At 37.0% G+C, this 27096-nt stretch overlaps 2 protein-coding genes across 10 annotated transcripts in view; one reads left to right on the forward strand and one right to left on the reverse strand.

The window, feature by feature from the left end:
* The window catches only part of LOC117997049 (ATP-binding cassette sub-family C member 4-like), a 45641-nt gene extending 43275 nt beyond the window's left edge, over positions 1-2366 (reverse strand). The window contains exon 1 of the mRNA XM_034985225.2: positions 1948-2366. Within this exon, the coding sequence (XP_034841116.1) occupies positions 1948-2174 (227 nt within the window). The 5' untranslated portion in view covers positions 2175-2366. The remainder of the gene's footprint in view (positions 1-1947) is intronic.
* Positions 2367-6100: 3734 nt separating this feature from the next.
* LOC117997194 (potassium voltage-gated channel unc-103-like) overlaps positions 6101-27096 on the forward strand; it is a 50705-nt gene continuing 29709 nt past the window's right edge. For 4 of the 9 annotated variants that reach the window (XM_069498280.1, XM_069498283.1, XM_034985390.2 and 1 more), the window contains exons 1-2: positions 17502-18047; positions 21796-22238. In XM_069498280.1, the coding sequence (XP_069354381.1) occupies positions 21990-22238 (249 nt within the window). In that variant the 5' untranslated portion in view covers positions 17502-18047; positions 21796-21989. Of the gene's footprint in view, positions 6243-7444; positions 7700-17501; positions 18048-21795; positions 22239-27096 lie in introns of those variants that run through there. The other 5 variants (XM_069498286.1, XM_069498285.1, XM_069498281.1 and 2 more) reach the window with 5 other exon arrangements.

Below are 27096 nucleotides of genomic sequence, written 5' to 3' on the forward strand. Positions count from 1 at the left end.
TTTAAATATGATAAAAATGAGAAAAATAAATAAATGAGAGAAAAAAAATTGATGCAGGTTTTAGCCAATCGCCCTACTGGACTTTGAATTTTATATATTTAGATTGACATTTGTGGCTAATTCCGCTAGAATGGAATGGAATGGAATGGAATGGAATGGAATGGAATGGAATGGAATGGAATGGAATGGACTGGACTGGAATGGAATGGAATGGAATGGAATGGAATGGAACGGAATGGAACGGAATGGAACGGAACGGAATGGAACGGAGTGGAATGAACGGAACGGAACGGAATGGAATGTAACGGAATGGAATGGAATGGAATGAAATGGAATGGAATGGAATGGAATGGAATGGAATGGAATAGAATAGAATACAATACAATACAATACAATACAATACAATAGAATAGAATAATGTTTATTCGAGGTTTAAACGTCGGGCCCCTCAGACACAAACCTCTATAGCAAATATCTGAGGTATCAGACGCCCCAACGCTGATTTTCAGTAACCGCCTTTTGTATTACCCCTCTTCTCAGATTGAGAATGGTATGGCCATAGTCTACCACGCTGGCCAAGTCTGGATTGGCAGACTTGACATACCTCTGAGAATATTATGGAGATCTCTCAAGCAAGAAGGTTTCCACATTTTGTTTTCCTTCACCATTAAATCAAGTGATACTTGATTGCTTAAAACGCACAAAGCTCCGTAAAGCTAGAGGTTGCCGGGATCAAAACATGGGCCCCCGACTTCGAAGCCGACGTATTAACCACTGGGATGTTATTCAGGCTATCACTGCTTACCCACGGATCAACATCATGTTTCAACCTATTTATATACCTACTAGATAATACAACAACCGATGACAAAAAGAATAATTTATTACCTATTTTAAATAAATTATTTGAATTTGAATAGTTATATCTATAAAAAACTATAAAAATAGCATAACTTCGTATTACATTATATTAGTTTTGAGCACTATTAATCAAAATTTTCCAATGTATATACTAATAAATAAAATTGAAGTGTATGTCTGCAATTTCGAAATAACTACCTACCACATATTAAGCTCATAATATGGTTATTTGAACTGTACCATAACTGAATGACGTTTTTAAAATTTTTGTCTGTCTGTCTGTCTGTTTGAAAGAGCTAATCTTAGGAACGGCTGAACCTATTTTGACGGAACTTTCACAGACAAGTAGAGGATTAACCAGGGAGTAACCTTTTTAACCGACTTTCAAAAAAGGAGGAGTTGTGTTTTTCTAACTATGTACACCGAAATCTCCGAGATTACTGAACCGATTTGCGTAGTTTCTTTTTTAATTGATAGAGATACTTTGTAACATTGTTCCATAGAAAAATTGGATTCCAACTCCTCAATCCTGATGCTGCAGGGGATCTGATCACCTTAACTGGTGGGATGTAGAAACTGCCGGTTATAAATTGATATCGGAGGTACCTACCAAGTAAAGACTATCGTTGAACCCGAGGACCCAACTCCTAAACCCTGATGATGTAAGAAATTGCATTCCTAAATCGTGGTGATTAAAAAACTGGCCTACTTAAGTGGGTTAGAAAAAGGAACAACTAAACCGACTCGATGCCGCTTGCTTCCAAATCCTACTAACATTCCTATTTGCATTGGGCTTTAAATCGGTATGTTACTTTCCAGTGGGACGGCATGCAGTTGAGAAGGTGGGTACAGACTAAGAGAGGCTACTTTTATATCGGAAAACCAAAGAGTTTCACGGGTTTTTAAAAAACATAAATCCACGCAGACGAAGTCGCGGGTATCAGCTAGTTTTTTTATAAAATATAATAGGTACAAAGGGAGTAGGGGCAACGATTTTCCATACATTTGCTCATTGATTACGTACCTACCATAATTCAGCTCAGAGCTCTAATTTTTATTCAGGCACGAATCCGTTATTTAACTTACCTTTCTAATTCATCTCCAACTGTTTTCGAATCGTATATTGATCTCGCTGACACTAAATCATATTCCTCTAAATCACGTCTATTTCCGAAGTAAAACAACGGAAACGTCCATATAAAAAACAACCGCGAAAACATTCCCGGAGGTCGTTTCTTTGGCGGCTCCTTAGATTCGTTAGGTTTCACGTCATTTTTGGTGGCTTGGTTTCCTGGATTTTGGACCGTCACCATTTTTGTTAAAAAAACACACACTTTATACTTAGTTTTATTATTTTTAATTAGACGTGCGAACACGTACGAAAGTTGATCGTTGCGCGCGCGTCGTTCAACATATCCCGACTGAGAATTTCCCGTCGCGCGCTCTACTTAGATATTTTAATGTAAATATTCTGTTTTTTTAACCGATATCTAAGTATTTAATCAATAAAGACATATGACGCGGACGGCGCGCGGTGTGGTTATCGCCGCTGCAGAGACAGGCAAGTTGAAACGCCAGTGCCCTGTTTATCAAACGTTACAAGTCTACAAGCTCACAAGTTACAAGAGAAAACGCTTGTAATACAAGACTTGTAACGTTTGATAAACAGGGCACTGGTATTTCAAACATAGGTATAATTTCACACTTCGACAGTGTGCATTTCGTATCTTTTTATTTACGACTAGGTTTTGCCCACCATTTCGTCCGAGATACATACCATGTAATTTATACTTAGCCTATGTTAATTTTGGATTAGCTTAGGTAGGTACTTATTTAGTAGGTAGTTTCAGAGTGTATCGGTTACATACAAACAAATCGTTCCTCTTTATAATAATACTAGCTTATGCTCGCGACCTCGTCCGCGTGGACTACACAAATTTCGAACGTCTATTTCACCCCCTTACGGGTTGAATTTTCAAAGATTCTTTTGTTAGCGGATGCCTACGTCATAATAGCTATCTGCATACCAAATTTCAACCTGATCCGTCTAGTAGTTTGACCTGTGCGTTGATAGATCAGTCAATCCGTCATCTTTTCCTTTTATATATTTAGATAAATAATAAACTTTTTATTTCAGACTATTACAGTCCATATGCGTTAGTACGTAAAAGTATTTGAGCCTATACCTATTCCTAGTGCAAAGTGTTAGTAACAATCATAACTTAAAAAAAGATTCCGACGAATTGAGAACCTCCTCCTTTTTTTGAAGTCGGTTAAAAACTATGTAATAAGTATTTACTTCTAACTGAAAACTACTTTTTATCGCTCTAGTGCCATGCAGCGTTCCAGGACCTCCAGAGAGGGCCGTCCAGCCTACAAGCCAATGCGCTGAGGAGGGTATTGATACTGGATACGAGCCTGCTAATATCATGAACGCAGCACGTTGCGCATGGTTGGGTAAACGTCTGTGGGTAAAGTATAAGGAAATCCGAAAACATTTCCAACATGCTGCAATGTCATGGTTTTCCCAACACCATCCTCAGCACCTTGTTGTATTGAACACGGTGACCGATCGATTCACAAAAAACAAATAAAGTTTCATTCCACAAACAAATTCTGGCAAAATTTGTAATCATTTTATCATCGTTATAAAACTTTTGGCTCTACAAATAATTCACTTGATAAAACAAATTACCAGACAAATAGTCATTCCATAAAATATCATTTGACAAACAATTGATTTTTTAATCGTGTTAATTAGTAAAACAACAAATAGCATATTATTATTTTTAACTAGCTGAACCGCATAAATTGAAAGAACTGACAAATGTTCGAGACTTTGTTCGTGTATTTTATAGCCTATAGCAGTCGTGGATAATGCTATTATCTTTTTTTATTTATTCAGATACAAGTTAGCCCATGGCTGCAATCTCACCTGATGGTAAGTGACGATGCAGTCTAAGGTGGGAGCGGGCTAACCTGTAAATCTACCAGTAAATAAATTCACCTTTCTGGTTTTAATAGTCTGCTCCTTTTAACCATTGATGAATAATTAATAAATAATAGTTATTTGTTATGCAAGGGTGCAAAGATGTTATTTTGTCCCGAGAGTTTGTATTGAATTCCGAGCCAGCGAAGGATTCTACGGTTGATCCAGGAGCGAAGCGAGTGGTTCAAAGATAGAATTCTGAGCGTAGCGAGGAATTTAAAGACTCGAGCCCAAATAAATTTGCACCCGTGCGAAACACACAACTTTTAATCTCACTACAGCGAGGAAAACGCTAGATGATTGATACAAGAGGCGCCAGTACCGTGAAGGTTTCAATAAGAAGTTTCTATATTATTAGGCCACAAGTCAGGCAGTGAAGGAGGTTCTCACAGGAGGTTCTAATTAAAGAAGATTCTATAAATGATGAATAAAGTTTTTTTCAGGTGCGTTCAGGATCCAAATTTAAAATTCTTAAGTACCACAAAAAAATCATTTTTATAATTCAATGAACTTCATTTTATTGCTTACTCAATAATGCTGAAACAGATTATTTAATTTAATTACCGAAATAAAAATAGAAATGAATTAATTATATTTTAATTTAATAAAAATAAAAGTTCCTACGGGTCACTTAACAAGTTAGTAAATAATAATAAATAGTAAAGACAGTAAGGACGAACCGCGTTTCTGAACGTTTCCTTATCACGTAGTATACGCAACCATAGACGCATAGACGACAGCGGACAGACAGAAGTCACGTTCGAATTTCAATTTGTACTTTGCGCCCTAGGGAGCAAAATTACCACTTTCCACTCAGATTTCAAAGGGCAAAAGGATTGTTTCCGAGCGAGTGAGATGAAAAAATATTTTTTATTCAATTTTAAAACTTTTACAAGTACTTTTGAATCGTCAAATACATCTACTACATGCCTTTCCTACCAAGAAGAACCAGCAGGAAACTCGGCGGTTGCTCTTTTCCAAGCTTTGCTGAGCTATCGAGGCTCTGCTCTGGTTCCGGAGAATAAACCCTACTTACATTCTTACTTCAAACTAACAAACTTTACCTCTTGATAATATTAGTGTACATAGTGCCGACAGGTATGCTAGAAATCCCACGATGCATACTTACCTTATACAAGTATGTGTTTGTGAAAGTAGAAGCAACGTTATTCAGGCCACTGGAAGCTTCAGGCTTTACGCCGTAAATGACACTTGAGACGTTAGTCATAACACAAAGCATCTTACGGCCTACAATGGAGATTGCAGGCTTGTGGAATAAGGGGACTTTGGAATGGATGTGGGTCATTAAAAGTAGATAGACCCACTTCAATTTTAGATTGCTAGTAGATAGATAGTACTTACTTCAAGAAATTGTTTTACTAGTTGACCTGCCCCGGCTTTGCACGGGAGTCATATTATCTAGGAATCTAGGTACACTATCCAGACAATTAATGTGAATACGTGTTATCCATGCTTAATATTATAAATATGAAAGAGTGGTATGTCTGCCTGTCTACTAGTGTTCTCGGCCCATCCATTTAACTGATTTTGATGAAATTTGGTACAGAGATAACTTAGATCCCATCCTGGGATGGACATAGGCTACTTTGTCCTGGAAAGTCAAAAAGTCCTTCGGGAAATCCACGTGGACGAAGTCGTGGATATCATCTATTTGGTACAGAGATAGCTTGAATCTCGTATACGGATATAAGCTATTTTTATCCCGGAAAAGCGAAGAGTTTTTGCGGGATATTTAAAACTCTAAAACCACGCAGATGAAGTCGCGGGCATTATGTAGTATCTAAGTTATAAACCTTCATCATATGATGGTTAAATTCTTATACCTATAACATGTCTTACTAATCGCTCTTGATCTGCTGTTACCCGTCGAGGAGTTCCGTCCTCCTTCTTCGAAACTATTCATCAGATATTCACTTTTCTATTTATAATAATGTGGGTATGTGAAACAAAATATAAGAGAAATTCATTTTCATTAGAAAAAGAAAGAGCAATGATATGTGAAATTTATTCGTCAAATTCGGACTACAGCTCGTTCAAAGCAAGGGAGTATTCATTGACCTACTGTTGGCTTCCGAAGGTGGTAAAAGTGTATGTAGCCCAAGGTCCATCAATATAAGCGATGGTGCGTAGAGCGATGGTGTTCGCTGGAGTGCGGGTATGCGACGGGCGAGCCCGCCCCGAGCCCGCGCGGCCGTCCGCCGCCGCAGTATGACGCGACCCGCCAACCGCCTGCCCGCCCCGATCACAACATCCCTAATGCGCCTAATGCTCACCGATTATAACTAATAATGACGACTCTATCTGACGATCCTATATCATGTGTACCGATACACTAACAGTGCCTTCTAAATCATAACGCAGTTTATTTAAGGTTGTGTTAGTGTATTAATAAGTGAAAAATCAACCGATTCGCTCGCTTCGAATATTTATCAAACAGTATTCAAGGCTATGGAATTGATAAAATGTTTGTGTTATTGAAAGGACAAAGAATAGTGTTTACAAAGAAATGTAGCGTAGCAACGGGAATAGTGTATGACGTGATCGATTATTAAATTATTGCCATGGGATAGCGAGGCATGATTAAATATTAAATGGAAAAAGAAATCTGTTGGCAGCTTGAAACTTTTGAAAGTAACGGTCAAGCTTAGCTTCCACTCCACGAGTTTGCCTAAAAGTTAGCTATAAGTACTGATTCAATCATGATCAATGTATGTAACTACCCAATATATTACCTATTTAAATAATAATAACTAATTAATTTAAATAATAATAACTAATAAAAATACTGGACATAGATGAATGGTACTTATCTAATAAAAAATTCGTGTGACTAAACCATCGTCCGCGTCGGAGTGAATTTGAACCAACAGCAGGAACATAATAAAGTAACATAATTACTTAATATTGATTTCATTTGTAACATAAAGGAATGATGTCTTATTAACATTTATCTCCTCGTAACAACGACAAGGGCCTAATGTTTATTAACTAAACCCGTAATTTTATATATACGGTAAATAAGTAATCAAATAAAATAAATAAAAATGTAAATAAAAATCTTAATAAAGTTAATATCTTTAGTATAAAAATATCGCTAAAAAGTAAAAACTTTTGTCGTATACCATGGCTAATATTATTATTTAGATTGTTACAATTACATCCACGCTCATAATTTAAATTATTATAAATCTTATTAAAATAGTTAAAATAACTTATCCAATAAATATTTATTTACAATAAATATCAAGTACCTACCTATTTAAAATTTCTCTGTTTAAATTTAGTTTGTAACTCGCATTGTAACTTGTATAAATAATAATGAAAAATTCTAACATTAATCATGATCCATGGGGCAAATCCATCCAATAGCAACGAATGGATATCACTATCTCTAATATCACGAGTTACAAAAAGTATGGGTGTGTTTCAAGGTTCAATCTTGAAACCCATTCTGTTGATATAGTGGTGCAGAATTATTTTAATATTTCTTCTACAAGAGAGCCCAAATATATGTTATTTTTGTTTCTCTCTCTCCTGTAAGTTATTATAAATAATTATACAATTTGTTTTAAGTGTTTCCGTACTTATAGTTATGTAATAGACGCGCAATTATTGGTGTGCAAAAAATAGGCTGTGACCAGCTATCTCAGCCAACTACAAACAAAACTTAAATAAATTTTATTAAAATGTGTATATAAATAAGTAAAATAGTACAGTGTTCAATATATAGAAAGTATATAATCCTGGCTGTCACTTTTGGTCATGGAAAACGGTGCCTTAAAACATGGGAGCAACAACAACAATAACGATATTGTCGAGGAGAAAGTGGTAAGTCTATTAATTTATTGCAAACTAATTTTGAAGTCAATACTTCTTTAGGCAAGTTGGGCGATTTTGGGGTGGGTAAAAACTTCAAGGACGCGTCAGAGATATGCTGATTTTTATATAAACAAAATTATACTTTAAAACAATTGCAATAAAATTAAATTTAAACTATTAAGTATGTGCTAGTTTATTGGCTATGGAAAATTAATCTTTACTACTGAGAAACAAAGCTTTTTCAAAAGAGTTAAGGTTCTCATAAGACACTGCAAAACAATTCTAGGATTGTTTCTAGTCAACATAATTTGAACTTTATTTCTTACAAGGTGGCGACTTCTTCCACAAGGATGTAGGTTTTTAAAAAATCCCGTGGGAACTATTTTATTTTCCGGGATAAAAAGTAGCCTATATCTGAGCCTAAGCTGTAGGCTATCTCTGTATCAAATAGATAATGCCCACGAATTCATCCACGTGGATTTAGTTTTCTTCGGAAACCCTCGAAAACTGAACTATCTCTGTACAAAATTTCGTATGTAGTTGTGTGTTGTGTCTGTATGTAATTTTAATACATACCTTTTCATTCCTTCTTTATTAGTAAAGAAGGAATATAATACTACATCATCTAGTATTAATAAAATATAGTAGCCAGCAAGAAATATTGTATATCGACCTTTAGAATGAGATTTCGGCTTTGTAGAGCGTTGTTTCTGTCATACCTATGTGACATTTTGTCGGTCTCAACGACAGAGACAACGCTCTACGAAACCATCTCTTTCTTAAGGTCGATGTACAATATTTTCTGCCGCGGACTTCCAGATCCTCTATTTTTATACGTAAGTATCTATTAAGTGACTACTATTTTCCTCCCTGAAGAAATTGGTTCCTTTTGTTGAACAAAAATATTTCGGTGTAAACAGGGTTAGGCGATGTTCAATCAAAATTTTTGATTGCGACGAACGTAATTAATCTGCATCGTCATTATGCGGTATAGAGTTTCTGGCTACGCCAGCGGTTACAGGTCGTCCACAACCTTGCAAAACGTAGCATGTTCGAGTTTAGTAAAAGGTACTTTAGTATTTATGCTTTTAGGATTAATATACATCAATGGATTATTTCTACAGGTTATATTTCGGAGAGTGTTCCTAAGGACTTTTTGAACTGGTTCCTCCTTCACCTTTCTATTATCGTACCATGAGGCATCGTCAAGGTCTGCACCCGTACGTATTCGAAATTCCACGGACACGTACGAAGCGATTTGCCTACTCATTTCTAATTCGAACCGCCACAATATGAAACACCCCTCCGGCATCAGTTTTCCCCTCCGCTTTGAATATAGGTACCTACAGGTCAAGAGAATAAATTAGGCATCGCGCTACATCTTAAAATGTATCATCGCTTGCTACCAGGTCTGATTGCAGCCAAGCGCTAGTGTATAAATTTAAAAAAAGTGCTGATAGCTGATTGTTTAAGTTTGACAACCTCCCTGGCGCAGTGGTAAGCGCTGTGGTCTTATTAGTGGGAGGTCCCGGGTTCGATTCCTGGCAGGGATTTGGAATTTTATAATTTCTAAATTTCTGGTCTGGTCTGGTGGGAGGCCTCAGCCGTGGCTAGTTACCACCCTACCGGCAAAGCCGTGCCGCCAAGCAATTTAGCGTTCCGGTACGATGCCGTGTAGAAACCAAAGGTGTATGGGTTTAATAAAAACTGCCATACTCCTTCCAGGTTAGCCCGCTCCCACCTTAGACTGCATCGTCACTCACCATCAGGTGAGATTGCAGTCAAGGGCTAACTTGTATCTAAATAAAAATAAAAGTAAAATAAGTGGTTAAGACTTCGGCCTTCTATTGGAGAGGTCCGGAGTTCGATCCCAAGCACACAGTTCTAACTTTTCATGGTTGTGGGCAAGCAAATAAATAGCACTATAATTGCCTTAACGGTGCCTGCATGTCTTAGAGTTCTCCAAAATGTTCTCGAAGGTGTGTGAAGTTTGCACTTGGGAAGAGTGGTGGGCTTTATGGCCCACTTTCAATAGATCCTTTCCCTTTTCAATAGATCGGTATAAAAGTGGGCCGGCGATGTTTTGAATCATCAGATAGGTATGGGGAAACTTTTTTATCGGATTCCGTTTTGCTGTAAATAACAAGCAAAATAATTATAATACCTACTGTATATCCAGCACTAATATTATGAATGCGAAAGTAACTGTCTGTTTTATGTGTGTTAAAACACGAATGTTTTAGTGTGATAATAGTATCACATGAGTGTTTTAATACCTAATTATCAAGAGTTGCATACAAGACTTTATCTACACCCATAATAATCCTCTATAAAAGATTTTGAAACAGTTAGCTTACTGCTAGCATTAAAACAGCCAGTCCTAGTAACCTAATATCATCCATTACTGAGTATATACAAATAAACTAAGTATTAATGAAAGAATTATTTACATTATTAAAAGGTCCGGTTCCCGATATACTCGGTGGAATGTTTATCACTTCACTATTTTTATTTTTTAATAGCTGATGCCGGCGACTTCGTCCGCGCGGATTTAGGTTTTTGAAAATCCCCCCTCTATTAGCCAAATAGTAGTATATATGAACGTGAAAAAAATCCCAGCAGTAGTATATATAATCAATTTTAAAGGAAAACTATCATGGCTAAGTAGGGTTCACAGGTTAAGAAGTTATTTCTGTTTTTCGAGGTTAATTATTGTACGTAGATATTATGAGTTGCATATTAATGTATATTACAGTTTTATTGTATCTATTGTATTTGTGATTGATCGTAATCCTATTCGTTTCATTTAGTTTAAATTGATTTATTGTTATACTAGCTGACCCAGCAAATTTTTGACTACGGAACCCTACACTGCGCGTGGCCCGCCACGCACTTGGCCGGTTTTCTACAGCACGCAATTCCTTAAAGCATCAGGGTTGGGGAGTTGGGTCCTTGAGTTCAACGATACTGTACTGTACTTATTACTTGGTAGGTACCTCCAGTGTCAATTTATAATCAACAGTTTCTAAATCCCATCAGTGGTCAGGTCCCGAGCTTTGAGCAGCAGGATTGAGGAGTAGGAGTACAATTTTTTTATGGAACAATGTCACAAAGTTTTTCTATCAATTAAAAAAGAAACTACGTAAATCGGTTCAGTAATCTCAGATATTTCGGTTTACAACACGGCACGGCGGATGGAAGTCAACAGATGTAGACTTTCTTCCGCCGCGCCGTGATGTTTCAAACTTGTTATGTCTCCTCCGGCATCTACTAATATTGTGGCAGATGTTCTGCGAAAGCAATGTCCTGTATACAACTCAGGATTAGGAAATTGTAAATTGTTAACCATAGATTAATTATTGGTTTCGCTTAACAATTATTATTGTTTACCCAAACTGCTAAATGTGTTTCTTACGGCGCGCGGCGTTCTGGTAGTGAAACGCGCCTGAATGACAATGTTATTTTTTTGAAATTCATACAGATATCACGCATCAAATAGTTAGGCTGCTTTTCCACCAGAGATGTGCTATGCTACGTTGCTATATTGGTTGCTATGGATGCGTGTGATGTCCACCAATCATATTCATTGGTGCACATAGCTTAGCACTGGTGGAAACGGATTCTAAACTAAGATACGTTTTTTTATATGGAAAGATGCATGCTATGGATGCGTGGCGCGTGCTATAGATGCCTGCTATGGGCCGTCGCGAGTGGTGTAGCTATGTGCAGAGAACAGTACGCCCGCACAGCTACATAGCTTAGTATTGGTAGAAACGGTCACATTTTCGTAGCGTAGATTTCACATCTTCGCAGCATAGCTGCATAGCACATCTCTGGTGGAAAGGCACCCTAAGAATGTGGCGGTCTGTCCCTTTGCGCCGAAGGGATCGAAAAAAAACAAAGAAGTGTTATTATGAAATTCAGTACAACATTATATCATCCGTTTGGATGATATTATGGTTATTAGGACATTTGGGTGTTTTAATGTTGGCAATAAGATAACTGTTTGAGAATCTTGTATTTAATGTATTGTATGTATTTGAAGCATAGTTGTAGATAAAGTTTAATAAATTATTAACGTTTAAGAGTATCTGGCGGGAGTTTCCACGACACTACTTACTACAACGCACTAGTCACTACTTACTTGTGTATAGTTCACTTGACCTGTAAAAATCATGAATTCATGACTTATAGCGAGTAATTTTTTATAGTAATATTGTAGATTATTATGTGCATGCCCGACAAACAATATCTATGTTTAGCTATAGCCCAAGTTTGTGAGACGTTTTTACATTTTATGAATGTCATAAAATTTACACATCATTATCAGCGTTTATATACCCAGCTTCGCTTAAATATTTCAGTCACGACTTTTATTATGTAAAAATATTTCATATACTTATCATCATAATATTATATGGTGTTATTATCCTCATTGCATGTCATCATGATATTTATGTTTAAGAATTTGTTAGCCATAAGACTTATTATATTATACTACTAGATAATGCCCGCAACTTTGTTCTATCTATTATCTATTGTATTTGTGATTGAATTGAGCCGGTTGAGCCTCAATAGCTCAACCGGTAAAGGAGTGGACTGAAAACCGAAAGTTCGACGGTTCAAACCCCGCCCGTTTGCACTATTGTCGTGCCTACTCCTAGCACAAGCTTGACGCTTAGTTGGAGAGGTAAGGGCAATATTAGTCATTTAACATAGCTAATATTCTTGTGACTACGGAACCCTACACTGCGCGTGACCCGCCACGCACTTGGTCGGTTTTTATATATTTACATATTGTATAATTTTAGTGGGGGTGACCTTTTAGATGCATGTACAGCTAACTTAAATACATATTTTAACAAAAATGCTAATTAATAAGAGCAAATCATTTTAAATTGTTAAAGATAAAACTGCAAGAAGCTATCACTAAAGATCCATATTCCATACGTGCCATAGGTACCCATACCTCATCAGAATCACATTACATTATAATAAATCCAATACATGCACTGCGTTTTTCATATTAAGTATCTTAATTAACTGAAAATTTTTAAACGCACCGAACCATAATATCTAGTAAGTAAGAACCGGCCAAGTGCGAGTCAGGCTCGCGCAATGAAGGTTCCGTACTACAGTCGTATTTTTTCGACATTTTGCACGATAATTCAAAAACTATGATGCATAAAAATAAATAAAGAAGACCTTTCATATGATACCCCACTTGATATAGTCACTCACTTTGAAAGTTGAAAATACTAATTATTAGTTCATGACCACAACTTTTTTTTTTGTGTGATCTAACCCTAAATTCACGGTTTTCAGATTTTTCCCCAAATATCAGCTATAAGATCTACCTACGTGCCAAATTTCATGATTCTAGGTCAACGGGAAGTACCCTGTAGGTTTCTTGACAGACAGACAGACAGACAGACAACAAAGTGATCTTATAAGGGTTCCGTTTTCCTTTTGAGGTACGGAACCCTAAAAATTAATTAAAGGTTCGTTGTTAAGTCGTGTATAATTCGCGAGTCTCCAATCTCCATGTTATTTTTGTGGTGCGAGTGAAGGCACTTGAGTTTTCAGAGCGAAATAATATACTTACTTGATAAAGTGAGATTGTTCCTATTCCTATATTGCGGCTAGCTTTTGACCACCTGCCTGGCACAGTTGTAAGCGCTGTGGTCTTATTATTGAGAAGTCCCGAGTTCAATTCCCGGCAGAAGACATTTGGAGTTTTATAATTTCTAAATTTTCTTTAGTGGTCTCTGGTCTGGTGGTGGTGGGAGGCTTCGGCCGTGGCTAGTTACCACCCTACCGCTAAAGCCGTGCCGCCAAGCTATTTAGAATTCCGTTCCGATGCCGCGTAGATACCAAAGGGTAATGGGTTTAATAAGAACTACCATACCCCTTCCAGGTTAGCCCGCTTCCATCTTAGACTGCATCATCACTTACCACCAGGTGAGATTGGAGTCAAGGCTAATTTGTGTCTGAATAAAAAAAACGTACCACTAAGTAATACCAAGCCCCAAAAGATGTTATAAACTTTTTGAATTTTAATAGAACTATGCCAACTTTTTTTGCCAATCCGCACTTGGCCAGCGTGGTAGACTATTGCCAAAACCCTCCTCTGAGAGGAGACCCGTACTCTGTAGTGAGCGATAGGTTGCTAACTTTGGAACTACCCTGGTTAACTCAAAGAGTACTTATAGTAGGTCTTATGGTAAAGTCGGTTTCGTTAAGAGTTACTGAGCCTCCTGCTATTAATTAACACGCGATAGGTCAAGGACAACACACACCTTCGACAACTCATGGTACCTATAGATTATGCAACCCTCACAGTCCATTTTCTATAAGTAACAAAACATAAGAAATCGATGAAAACACGAAGAAAAGGTTTATTTTGAGAGAGAGGTAGTGCCAGTTTACCAGCGACCTCTGTGTATTATTACGCACTAGACCCTTCGTTTCGAATACATAATTTTTTTGCGAACTGCAACTCGTTTTTCCTTGCAACTTGATCTCCGGTGTCATACTAATTTTGATAGCTTCACATGACACGATTTTTAGGGTTCCGTACCTCAAAAATAAAAAGGAACCCTTATAGGATAATTTTGTTGTCTGTCTGTCTGCCTGTCTGCCTGTCTGTCCGTCTGTCCGTCGTCTCTGTCAAAAAAACCTATAGGGACCCATTGACCTAGAATTTTGGTATGTAGGTAGGTCTTATAGCACAAGTAGAGGAATAAATTTGAAAACCGTGAATTTGGGGTTACATAACAACAAAAAAATTAAAATAAGTTCACACTTCACGAACAAATAATTAGTCTTTTCAATTTTCAAAGTAAGATAACTATAGTAGTAGGTAGTAGGAAGCCTAGGTGCACGAGTCTGACTCACACTTGGTCGTATTTTATTCACCGTGGCAATAGCAGCAGCATAATATGTACGATAGTATTTATGGAACTGCTATGGAGTAATGGACGTATTTACCTATGACCTATAGTACGCGACAGGTCGAGATCGCAATCGGGAAGGGAACACCCCGCACACCCGCACAGCCTGGACCTAAGGCCTCGTTTACGGAGACGCGGGGCGTCGCGCGTTCTTCTGCCAGTCTTTATTTGGAAATCGCATAACGCAGACGCGCCCGCCGCGGGCACAGCGGTGGGCACCGCCACTCTTCCCGCCTCGCATCTCTATGAAAAACATAGTATATTGTCATATGTTTGAGATTATGCGTGCGATGCTAAGTGCCGCTTCACGTGCCGCCTCACCGTAAACAAAAAAAAACGTACGCCGCGCCGCGAGACGCCACGCCACACGCGACGCGCGACGCCGCGCGTCTCCGTAAACGAGGCCTAAGCCGGTGCGGGACAGCGTGGGCTACGTGCGGTGTGCGAGGCGTCCCCTCGCCTCATACCACGATTGCCATCTCGACCTGTCGCGGACTATGACATCTCTATCATTATCATAATTATCATCATATTATGTAGTAATTGATGTCTTTTTCAAAGCACGAATATCTACAGTTTTATCTTGTTTAAATTGCATCATCAATAATAATTCATAAGTCATTGTGTTTTTCAAAAGATAGGTATGCATTTTTAGAGATGTCAGTGTGACTTTGCATTTTGTTTTCAAAAATAAATAAAAATCGGTTTTGGAATATACAGATAAAGTCCTATACCCCGCTTGGTATAGTTATCTAACTTTGAAAATTGTAAATACTAATTATTTGTTCATTAACACGTGATTAACACATTTTTTTTTGTGTAGTAACCACAAATCCACGGTTTCAGATTTATTCCGTTACTTGTGCTATAAGACCTAATTACCTGTCTTTCATGATTCTAGGTCAACCGGAAGTATCCTATAGTATAGTATATTTTCGTGACAGACACGACAGACGGATAGACAACGAAGTGATCCTATAAGGGTTCCTTTATTCCTTTTGAGGTACGGAACCCTAAAAATAGCAAACTGACAAAATCAATGCAAATATGCTGTCTACCGTGATAACGAAAGTCACGATGATAAGCATTTCGAGTGCGTAAAAAGATATATCATGCATGATAGCTCTTATCACAAATTAACAGATCACTCGCGCTAACGTAAAAATGATAACGGATGACGCTGTGTAGAATAATGTAATTCTATGAAATAAACCTGACGGAACGCGTTCATAATATAAAAGAAGCTAAGCTGATTCCTAACTCCGTGGACTTAGTATGTATTACACAGTTCACGACAGTTAGGGAACTAAAGCAATACATATAATAGCATGCATATAATAGCGCATACGTGTACGCATAGCACCTATTAATTTATATCAAAGTTGTGCGTATTGCGGTCTGCGGATGTATCAAAACTCAAAACAAAACGAGGGAGAGATATAAGAGAATGCGTGCCGGCATGCGTACAGGCATATAAGTAATAATAATTATATTCGTCCGCGTGGATTTACATTTTTCAAAATCTCGCGGGAACTCTTAGATTTTCCGGGATAAAAAGTAACGTGTGTGTTAATCCAGGGTATAATCTATCTCCATTCCAAATTTCATCCAAATCTGTTCAGCCGTTTTTGCGTGATTGAGTAACAAACATACAAACATCCAAACATCCACACTTAAAGGACGCCAAATAAATCGCACATGACCAAAGTTCGTTTTTAGGGTTCCGTACCTCAAAAGGAGAAAGGAACCCTTATAGGATCACTTCGTTGTCTGTCTGTCCATCCGTCAGTCGTATCTGTCAAGAAACCTACTTGGTACTTCACGGTGAGCTAGAATCATGAAATTGGGCAGGTAGGTAGGTCTTATAGAACAAGTAAAGGAAAAAATCCGAAAGCCGTGAATTTGTGGTTACATCACAAAAAAAAATTAAAATGTATTCATGAACAAATATTCACTACCCATATCACTACTCATATTATTAATTGGTAAGCTTTTATAAACGTCGTGTCCCAAAAGCTGATCCACGCGTCTGGTGACTCAAGAGCTGGTGCTTATTTCGCTCAACGGTTGAGCCTTGCCGTTCAGCGAGGTAATAGCGCCAGTGTTTTGGGCACAATGCCCATAAATGACCATTTGGACGGCGTATATTTTTTGTAAATATAATTTTTTAATGATAAGTTTTTCTGTTTGTTTTATAGACTAGAGATAGACTTTATAACATTACCTTTAATAAATATCGGTAAGCCATATTACTACCCATCACTCATATTATAAACTCAACACCCATATTATAAATGCTAAAATGCGTTTGTTTGTTAGTTTGCTGGTTTGTTGGTTTGTCCTTCACGTCGCAACGGAGCAACGGATCGACGTGATTTATGCATGGGCATAGCTAAAGACCTGGAGAGTGACATAGGCTTACTTTTTATCCCGGAAAGTTAAAGAGATCCCACGGGATTTTCAAAACCTAAATCCTATCCCTTTAATTTAAACCAATAATTGACGAAAGCTACAGAGCTAAATATGTGCGTTGGAATCTAAAAACTGTTTGTTAGGTATATATATATATTATTTTATCTAATAACCTAAATTCTCACGGACGAAGTCGCGGGCACATGAGTCGAGATTCGCGAGGCAGCCTGGCGACATTGTGTTTCAGCTGTAATATTCGACCGGTGGAAGCCGCTGCAATGGCTGGAATGGGTACACTCGTACACAGAGGTCACGCCGCACCGCTCTCGGGCGGCTCCGTCGTCGGTCGGCGCGCGGCGGGCTGGGCGCCGCCGCGGTGGAGGGCGCGGCGCGCGCACGCCCGACGCGACCTCTTGCGTGCGCCGCACACCCCCGACGAGTTTGAGTCTGGTGACCACGCTGCGGACTCTGCCGCCTCTCACACTGCCATCGAATTGTTATCTAAATATCCGTTCCGGGGCCTCGCCTCTACTGGAAGACGCGACGTCGCGATTTATGCCGTTTTATTCGTTTCGAACAACGAATATACCGAAATTCGACCTAGGTTCCCAATAAAATGTAAAAAAGTATATTAAATGAGTCGAGTGCTTGCTTAATCGATCGGCTGCAATAAAAAGTTGAAACTGTTATTATCGTTTTGCGGTCAAATTTTGCAGCTTTTGTTGCGCTACGATTCAGCTCCAGGGCTTCGTTGTTATATATTATAGTCCAAGTGGTCAAGAATACGCTTTCGCACAACCTAAATTAAGTATCGAGTGGTGCCGTCCTGTGCTTAGTTCATACTGTGGACAGTGCGTCGGTTCTTAAGAGGTGTTTTTTTTGTCGTTAATTTAGTTGCGAGCTTTGGCGATTTATTTTATTTATTTAGTTTTACTTTTTTTTGCTATTATTGTGATAAAACGCGATCCATGCTTGGAGTTATGACTACCATGGTATGGTTTCCTTTGTCTACATTATATACCTCTTTTTCTTTTTAGTAAAGAAAGGTAGTTTACTCTTTACATTGATATGTAATCATTTTAGAATTATTGTATCCTATGCTTTCTCTGTGAATGAATATCGATTTCATTCATGATATTGTGCATACAAATAAAGGAGAGGATTTTCAAGTACATACCGTAAGCTTTTTGCAGCCTTTTATTGCAGTAATCATGGTAGAACACAATAGAACTCTTAGTAGGAGCTTCGTTTTAAACTCTTTTGAATGATCAGTTTTGGATACATTTGCGATAATTATAATTCTTAAATTTTGTGTCCTTCAAGTAAAGAGCCTTTTGTTGTACAGTTTGAATTTTAAAAATTCAAGAGTGCTTTGCTTTAATGCTGTTTATTGACTGAGTTTTGCTAGTCCAATCATTAGTCTAAATCAGTCAAAAAGTTAAGATGTAATATAGTTAAACTTTACAATGTTTGCTTTTACAAATGAAAGGTATCCCAAACATAAATACACGTAAATTCAGGGAATAACTGATATACTTACATATTTTACATCTGTTACTTATTACGTAAATGACACAAATAATATAGCCACTCCCATAAGAAAGTGGACAGAAATTTCGACAAGTATCAATAGAAAGAACTGGCACCTAACTGGCCTCATACCTATTACAAAGAACTGGCACCATTTCGCACAACACAACTCTATTTTAATCAGTAGTTAAATAGTTTATCTACAGTAGGAATAGTACATAGAATAAAAGCATGTAGAGATTTTAATATTTTAGCAGTACGAGGCACGAGCATAAGTAGGCATAGTATTATGAATGATAAAAAATACATGTTCATGTTAAAGCCACTGAAAGATTCACACATTTAATCATTTTAGTTTATAATAAATTAAACTGTTTTTGAAAATATCTTTAAATCAAACTTTTTATACCTAAATGTATAACATCCAGCTATTATATAATGTACCTACAAATGAAGAAATTAGAGAATATTTTATAATAGCTACCGAAGCTACGTAATAACGTCATGAAATGTAATGAAACAAAATGTACGAATATTTACTAACTAGTATAGATTTAAGGCGCTATACAATTACGTAACTTGGCGGCATTTTTCGCTTGTCAGTCGAACAATTCGATATTTCGATTTCAAATTAAACATAATGGATATTTTGCTCTTCTGGCTGAGAAATATTTCGAGTGGAACAAAAAACTTCATTCTTTTACTGAAACTGAAAATGTGACCAACGAGCAAATCAATAACTGCCAACTTGTTATACAATTACGTGCACTCCATGCATATGTAACCAGGTACTATATAAGACTATTATTTATATTATTAAATAAAACAAATCTGTAAAATAAACTTAAATCTAGATTACAAAAGCCAAAGAATTAGTTTGGCCATCCAAAGGGGTAATGCTGCCAGCATCTTGGGTACAATGCCTCGCTGCGGTGGTCTCGATGAGGTTTTAGATTTAATTTAATTTATTTTAGTTTTAATTTAATGTTGTTTTTTTTTAGATTTAAGTTTATTAATAGTTTATTTGTAATTAAAAATTGATTACAAATGTATAACTAAATGAAAACTAAAATAATCTAAAACCACCCCAGCGAGACATTGTACCCAAGATGCTGGCAGCGTCGCCCTTTTAAATGGCAAGGTAGCTGTCAGCTCTTGGGTCCCCGGTAGATTTATAGGTATATCATACTAATGTTATAAATATGCGAAAGTGTGTTAATTTGTTGGTTTGTTAGTTTGTCCTCCAATCACGTCGCAACAGAGCTACGGATCGATATTGATAATAAAATAATGTGAAAAGTAGCCTCTTTTTGTAAAATGATTTTATTCGACTTTTATCTGCGACTTCAACGTGGAATTATTTTTTTCTCCTGAAAGTAAGACATTTTTTTCCCAGTAAAAGTAGTGTAAGCCCGTTTCAAGAACACAGGCTATAAATACTCTTTGCCTAACATTCTTTTTAAGATTTGGTTATTGATTTAGCTGTGAAAAAGTGACAAGCATACAGATTACAGACACACATTCGTTTATTTATAAATGACCGTGCTCGAGACTTTGTCAGACTGGATTTAGGTCTTCAAAAATCCCGTGGGAACTATTCGATTTTCCAGGATAAAAACTGTTCCTGGATGCAAGCTATCTCTATACAAAATATATGATGCCTGCAACTTCGTGTACGCATATTTAGATTTTTAAAAATATTTGTTTTTCTGGTACAAAATAATATGCTTATGTCCATCCCCGGGAAGCAAGCTTTCTTTGTACCAAATTTCGTCAAAATTGGTTAAACTGATGGGCCGTGAAAAGGTAGCAGACAGACAGACATACTTCGGCATTTAGGTATAATATTATAGGTAAAAGTAATAAGTATGGAGTATGGATAAAAGTGTCCGTGGATTTTTTTGTAGTCTAATGCGATGTTAGTAAAAAAGTTTTGAAAAGAAGTGTTTAGAAGATGAAACTCGTTGGTCGCATGAGGAAAACAGGCGTAGAGGCGCTAAATAGGCCGACCACCCATTGACACAGTGCTGAATAAGCCGCGCCCTCGTTTACCTCTTTCAGCCCTCGCTTCTATGTTTATACCGAACACGATGTATTATTCTAGAGCGTGGCCCACTATTTGAAAAGAGTTTTTAGGGTTTCATACCTCCAGAGAAATAAAACAACCCATACCCGCCGTTCCCACTTGTCGGATTTAATTTGGATGTCCCAGTGGCAGAATATTTTATACGAAGCTATTCACACTTAGCAGAAATCGATTTTGTGTTAAAATGTACTGCCACTGGAACATCAACGAGTAATGACAAATGGGAACGGGGTTATAGGATCATTTTCTCATCTATCTGTTTGAGACTGTTTGTCTGTCAAGGGAATCAAAACCTATCGGGTGCTCCGTTGACCTAGAATCATGGGCAGGTAGTAATGTCTAATAGCGCAGGTAAAGGAAAAAATCCGAAAACCCTGAATTTGTGGTTACATCATAAAAAGGTGTTATTTCTTGTATGATGCTACGGAACCCTTGTGCGCGAGTCCGATTTACACTTGACCGGTTTTTTTATTAGCACGCCGCGCCGCCCGGCGCCGCCGCCTTTGGAAAAACTTTTTTGGTTGATAATGTCGCGAATTTGTGTGCTTCGTCGATTGTTTTATTTCCAATTCGGAAACGACGGTTTTTGAGTCCAGAATGCAGAGCAAAATGTATGAAATATTCCATTGGGAAATTTCATTTCAATCAGAAAACTACCTGCCTACATATTGTGCTGTGGATAGAGTTACCTACTAGTAGATAATATTATATACGCTTTTCCCTTTATACTTCTTTTACTGTTACCTATAACTACAAATTATAATAATTTGGTCAATTGATTTGATTGCCATGTTTCTGAAATAAACACGATCACGATGAATTCTACGTTATCTTTATTTTCATCTAAATCTACTTATCGAATGTGTTGCGCGTAATGGATGCTCTTATTCAAACAAAAATCATCTATCATCATTACATTAACGTACTCATGTGTGATTAGATGGGTGAAATAATGTAGTTAAACGTTTAACAAAGTAGGTACCTACCTACAATTACAAACATCACAATACGTGTACCAACTACATATAAAAACCCACTCGTTCACCTAATTACAAGTCACTCTAAAACCATACCATAGTAAACATATCGATATTTTGTTTGTGAAATTTTGTATCACTTTAAAGTTAAGTTAACCTAACGTAACCGTACACGTATCGGAATCAGAGGCACGAGTGGAGATAAGCGCGCATCTATGCAAAACACGGCAATCGCTCTGCTGGAGACAGCGTCGGCCTACGAGAGAGCCGTGCTGGAATGTGAGCACCTGGAGGCGTCGGAGCACGGCGGGTTTCGGTGAGAGCGTTGGCGCGGCAGCGGCATGGATGAGCGCGGCCCGCCCGACGTGCCGCTGATCGTGACGCCGCCGCCGGGTGCGGGCGCGGGCGCGGCGCTCACCACCTCGCGGCGAGCGGCGTCCGCGCGCGGCTCCCGTGACGACCCGCCGCCCTCCACATGGCGCTCCTCGGTGCGTGTGCGCGACACCAGTTTCCGTGGCTCCCGAAAAAGCGTCGTACGACTTGAACCGCCCTGTAATGGCCTCAACGGGTTGCCCGCCATCGGCAAGGAGGTAATTCACGTATCTCTGGCTGATTAAACGATTGGAATTAATGTACTAATGTATGATCCGGTCATGTGTTTTCAAAAAAAAAATTAAGTATGCTGCTAAATGTACTCGCAGAGCTTCAGCCTAGTTGTATAGACGAAAGCGTCACTTTGCGGAAATCCATGATATACATACAATGAATCAAAAACTTAATTTGCTATAATCCGCTGAAACAGATCTTTGTATGGCGCAACATGCAGCATGCGACAGGCACCGCCCGCCCTCCCACTGATCTGTTTCAGCGGGTTATAGCAAATTAAGTTTTTGGCTCATTGTACTTCAGCCTAGTTATTGTGTCGATGTTCTTTATGTTGCCGCAAAAATGTGACCGATTATTGTGAATTTCCTATCTATTTGAGCAGAGTTTATTATTATTATATTTTAACCTTTTAAATTGAGGCCACAATATCACCGATACTATTTTTTTCAATATAACTTTGATTTTATTGAATTCTAACACCAATTTTATTTACTGGTAGGTACGAGTACCTATATTATTTTGTTCAATTATTTCAAAGAAACAATTAATTTTTTTTTATTTGATTTCGCCACAAAATTCTATTTATTTTGTTCTTAAAGTTTTGTGTTTTAAAATATTTTGTATTGATACCACAGAACTTTACCACAGATCTTAAAATAAGTTGTAACCGTAATACATAAAACTACTTTACTATTAAACAATGTACACAATTGTAAAAAAAATACCAAGGTAAGTCACACATGCTAGTCGAAGTTGTGCCCACACGCCTATATTGTTTCTAATAATAATAATTATATACCTATGAATTTTTATAGCTTTAAGCTTATGCTGACTGTACAGAGTACAATATTATTGTGTTTATTATAAATAAAAAAATGGTTATTTGCTGTTTTATGTTGTACCTACTGCGCTAGCTGTACGCGCTATTTAAAATTGCGATTTTAGAACCCAGTTGACAATTATTTTTATTTTCATTTTCAAAGCTCAAATAAGTTGTCTTAAAAATATTTAGATAATAGAATACGTTCTTGGATAAATATATAAAAAATTGTTTCTTTGCTTACCAAAACTAGCTATAAGCCTGTTGCAGTCGATTTAATTGTCACTTGGGTCACTCACTATAATATTTCAGCATTTTGTAAGCGAGTCTGATTTTAATATCATTCATCTACCGCAATGCATTCATTGAAGATTCAGATTATAATGCCGGCTACGTTCCCTCGTCAGTACAGTTTTAATCTTATAAATAAAATTTAGTTTATCTGTTCGTTACCTATGCTGATGCATTCGCGCATCGTTCTTCCGATTCAGTTGAGCTTTGTTCAATTGTTGTTGGCACTTGCGGAATGTTTTCCGACATAGAACCATCAACGTTAAATAGGTGGCATACAAGAGGCACCGCAACACATACAGGACATTTGTTGATATCTAATAAAAAATCGATCGACAATGTCAGATAAACCGAAAGCTGCTTATTTGCCAGCTTTTGCTTTGCATTTTGAAAAGTTTTAACGAAAGGGACGAACACTTTGGCAGTATAGTGTGAATCAATCTTTATGTGTCGGCAAGTTACATAATAACCCAAAAATACCTCGCAAGTAGTAGTGTAACAATGGTTATAAAAAAGCAACAATTCTATGCCATCAATTTGACTATGCCTACCGCGCCTAGTTCAAAGGAGGGTAATGAGATACGGGTAAGTCTAGTTACGGGTAAATTGATCTAATTTTGATTTGAATCTCTTTTTATTCTGCTTGAATTGATAAGATTTCGTCATCAGATAAGAGTGTTTTAGGTTATCGGATTTTTTGTTTTATTTCCGTCTTTGTGTCTTATTTCAATATTTATTATTACTTATTAGTTGTATGTTTAAAAAAAAAAAAAAAAAATATAATACATATTATCATCTAGGACAGGTACTTAACTAACGATAAAGGAAAAATAAAATTCAAAGAAGTAAAGAGCGTACCTAAGTAAACCTAAACAGAGAAACTTAGTACGGAAATCACTGCCTTACTATCTTGTTAAAATACTTAACCATTATTGTGATTTTTCAAATAATTAAGAGTATACTTAATAAAACAAAAAGTATAGCTATGTACCAGGTTTATTTAATTTATTTACTCAAACCAATTTGTTCTAAATCTTTTTGTAGTCTACGGTCAGCAAATATAGACAAATAGAAAAGCTTGGCTAACTTTTTTTTTAATCTACTTAAGTAGTAAGCGTTTACTGTGAGCTCCAGTGTGAAGTGGCAGCATTTTTTTCACATTATTTTGACAATACACTATAGCCGCAATAGCTACGTAGCTTGTATTGTAGGTCCATGCTACGTAGCCAGTCCGTGACGCGTAGAGGCGTAGCATAAACATAGGCCGCCGAGACTTGAGAGACAGCGACGAAAAGTTGGAATCTGTGGCAAAGCAGTATACCTACTGCGTAACGCTCGCCACCGTTCGGTCACACGAGTAGGTTCGGTGGCTGACAATAATGTTAGGTATGAATGCGCGCTTACCTACTACTACTGGTCATTATAACACACCCTTTATATCTACTTAAATTAAATTGATATACTCGTAGAATATGCTTATTCTTTATCAAAGATAAATTCAAATTATGGGAAAGCGTAGCTTCACAAAAGCCAAGGGTAGGATTATAGGTCAAAAATGTGCATGTCTAAATGCGTATTTTTGAGGACGGGATGCAGTTAGAGTTAGCTCTAGGTGTTCGAAAGCGTGGCGTGTGGAAGTCCCTACAAGAGACCTATGTCCAGCAGTGGACGTCTATTGGTTGATGATGATGATGATGTGCGAAAGCTATGAGATGTAAGCCCATTTCAGGCCTACTGAAGGGATGTTAATTTTTTTTTTAATGGAAACGTGCCCGTGGGCTGTAACAATAAAGAACGCACTTAAGATTACAGATATTAATCATCTTTCATGATATTAAGATGATAGGTTCTAGGTACTTTTATAACTTTAAATTAATGTTAATATAAACTTTAATTTCAAAAATTAATTTTGTAGAATATTTTCTAAAAGTAGTTTGAACCGCAGAAATCACTATCAAAAGAAGTTTTGATTCATAGCGCGGTCCGAACGAACGTAGTTTGGTTCTCATTTGAATATTAACCAATCAAACGGAATGAAGTTTTATAGACATGTTCTAGAAATTAATATGTGTGGTAGGTGTGGTTCCCTGATATAAGTAGAAATGTTACATGGGCACAAAGATTTACATACATATAACTCTGAGTCCGTGTAACTTAAACTACTTACGAAATTCTAGCAAATCACAAATACTATTATCTTTATTATAATATGGTTTAATATACACACACACAGATATTTGTTTTTGGAACGTATACCTACCCCTAAAATTTCATTGAGTTTGATTGATTAGTATTTAATTGAGAACCAAACTCCGTTTGTGTGGAGACCGCTGATTGATTATGACTGAGTTGCTCAAAATAATGCACAAAGGATCCAGTAGTACTTCAACACTGGGATACCATTTATATTACCTAACTTATAGAATTCTGTAGTTAGAACAATAATATGATGTGTGTTGTTTTGACAGTAGGTGCTTTTAATTTTTATTAGATAGGTAGACTGATTTATTGGTGATCAGATTAAACCCATTGATTTTTAACACGTTTTTATTAACTCACTTTCTTGTCAGTCTGTTTGTTTGTCTGTTTGGTGAAACTGATTAGGTTTGAAATTTAAAACATAGGTTGGCTTTTTATTTCCGCTAGGTATAACAACAAAAAATAAAAATTTCAAAATGGGCTTGCGCACAGAGGGTTCCGTACAAAATTATGTACTTTTCAATTTACATGGCGGCCATTTTTGTAGTTTTTATTTTTATTTTGTTAAAACGGCAATAGAATTACACATTCTGTGAAAATTTCAACTCTCTACCTATTACTGTTCAAGAGATACAGCCCGCTGACAGACAGACAGACAGATGGACGGACGGTCAGCGGAGGCTTAGTAATAGGGTCCCATTGGCATCCTTTTGGTATGGAACCCTAAAACAGTTAAATTAATGAAGTTAATTTTAACTTGTTGTAAACTTTTCAGAATATTATTTAATGAAAATTGTATGATTAATTTGAATTAAAAAAGTCACTCATTTACTTTGGAGACCATTTACATCAAATAAACTCTAATATTTTTTTTTTTTCAATTATTTCTGCAGTGGTAAGTCTATTAAAGTTTATAGAAATACTTAGATGCCACTGGCGTCATTTTTAGGGTTCCGTACCTCAAAAGGAAAAACGGAACCCTTATAACGGATCACTTTGTTGTCTATCTGTCTGTCTGTCAAGAAACCTATAGGGTACTTTACGTTAACCTAGAATCATGAAATTTGGCAGGAAGGTAGGTCTTAGTAGAATTTGTGGTTGCATCACAAGAAAAAAATTAAAATGTGAGCATGAAAAAATATTGCTATTTTAAACTTTCAAAGTAAGATTACTCTATACTTTGTGGGGTATCATATGAAAGGTATTTACTTGTACATTCTAAAACAGATTTTTGTTTGTTTTTAGGTGTAACAGTTTTTGATTTATCGTGGAAAATGTCGATAAAATACGATTTAATACGGAACCCTCAGTGCGCGAGTCTGACTCGCACTTGGCCGGTTTTTAAAAAAAAGTCTTGAAGTTTTGTAACTACTAAACCAATAATTTTGAACTTTCGATAAAATTTCAGTCATGTTCATAATACCTAGGTAAACCGTAATTTTTAAGGCAATAGTTGAGTTCATGGTTACTAATTACCACACAAAAATATAATAAAACCTAACTACAGAAAGAGAAAATAAAATAAAACCATT

This window comes from Maniola hyperantus, chromosome 4, assembly GCF_902806685.2.
Source record: "Maniola hyperantus chromosome 4, iAphHyp1.2, whole genome shotgun sequence".
In the NCBI taxonomy this organism is placed as follows: domain Eukaryota; kingdom Metazoa; phylum Arthropoda; class Insecta; order Lepidoptera; family Nymphalidae; genus Maniola; species Maniola hyperantus.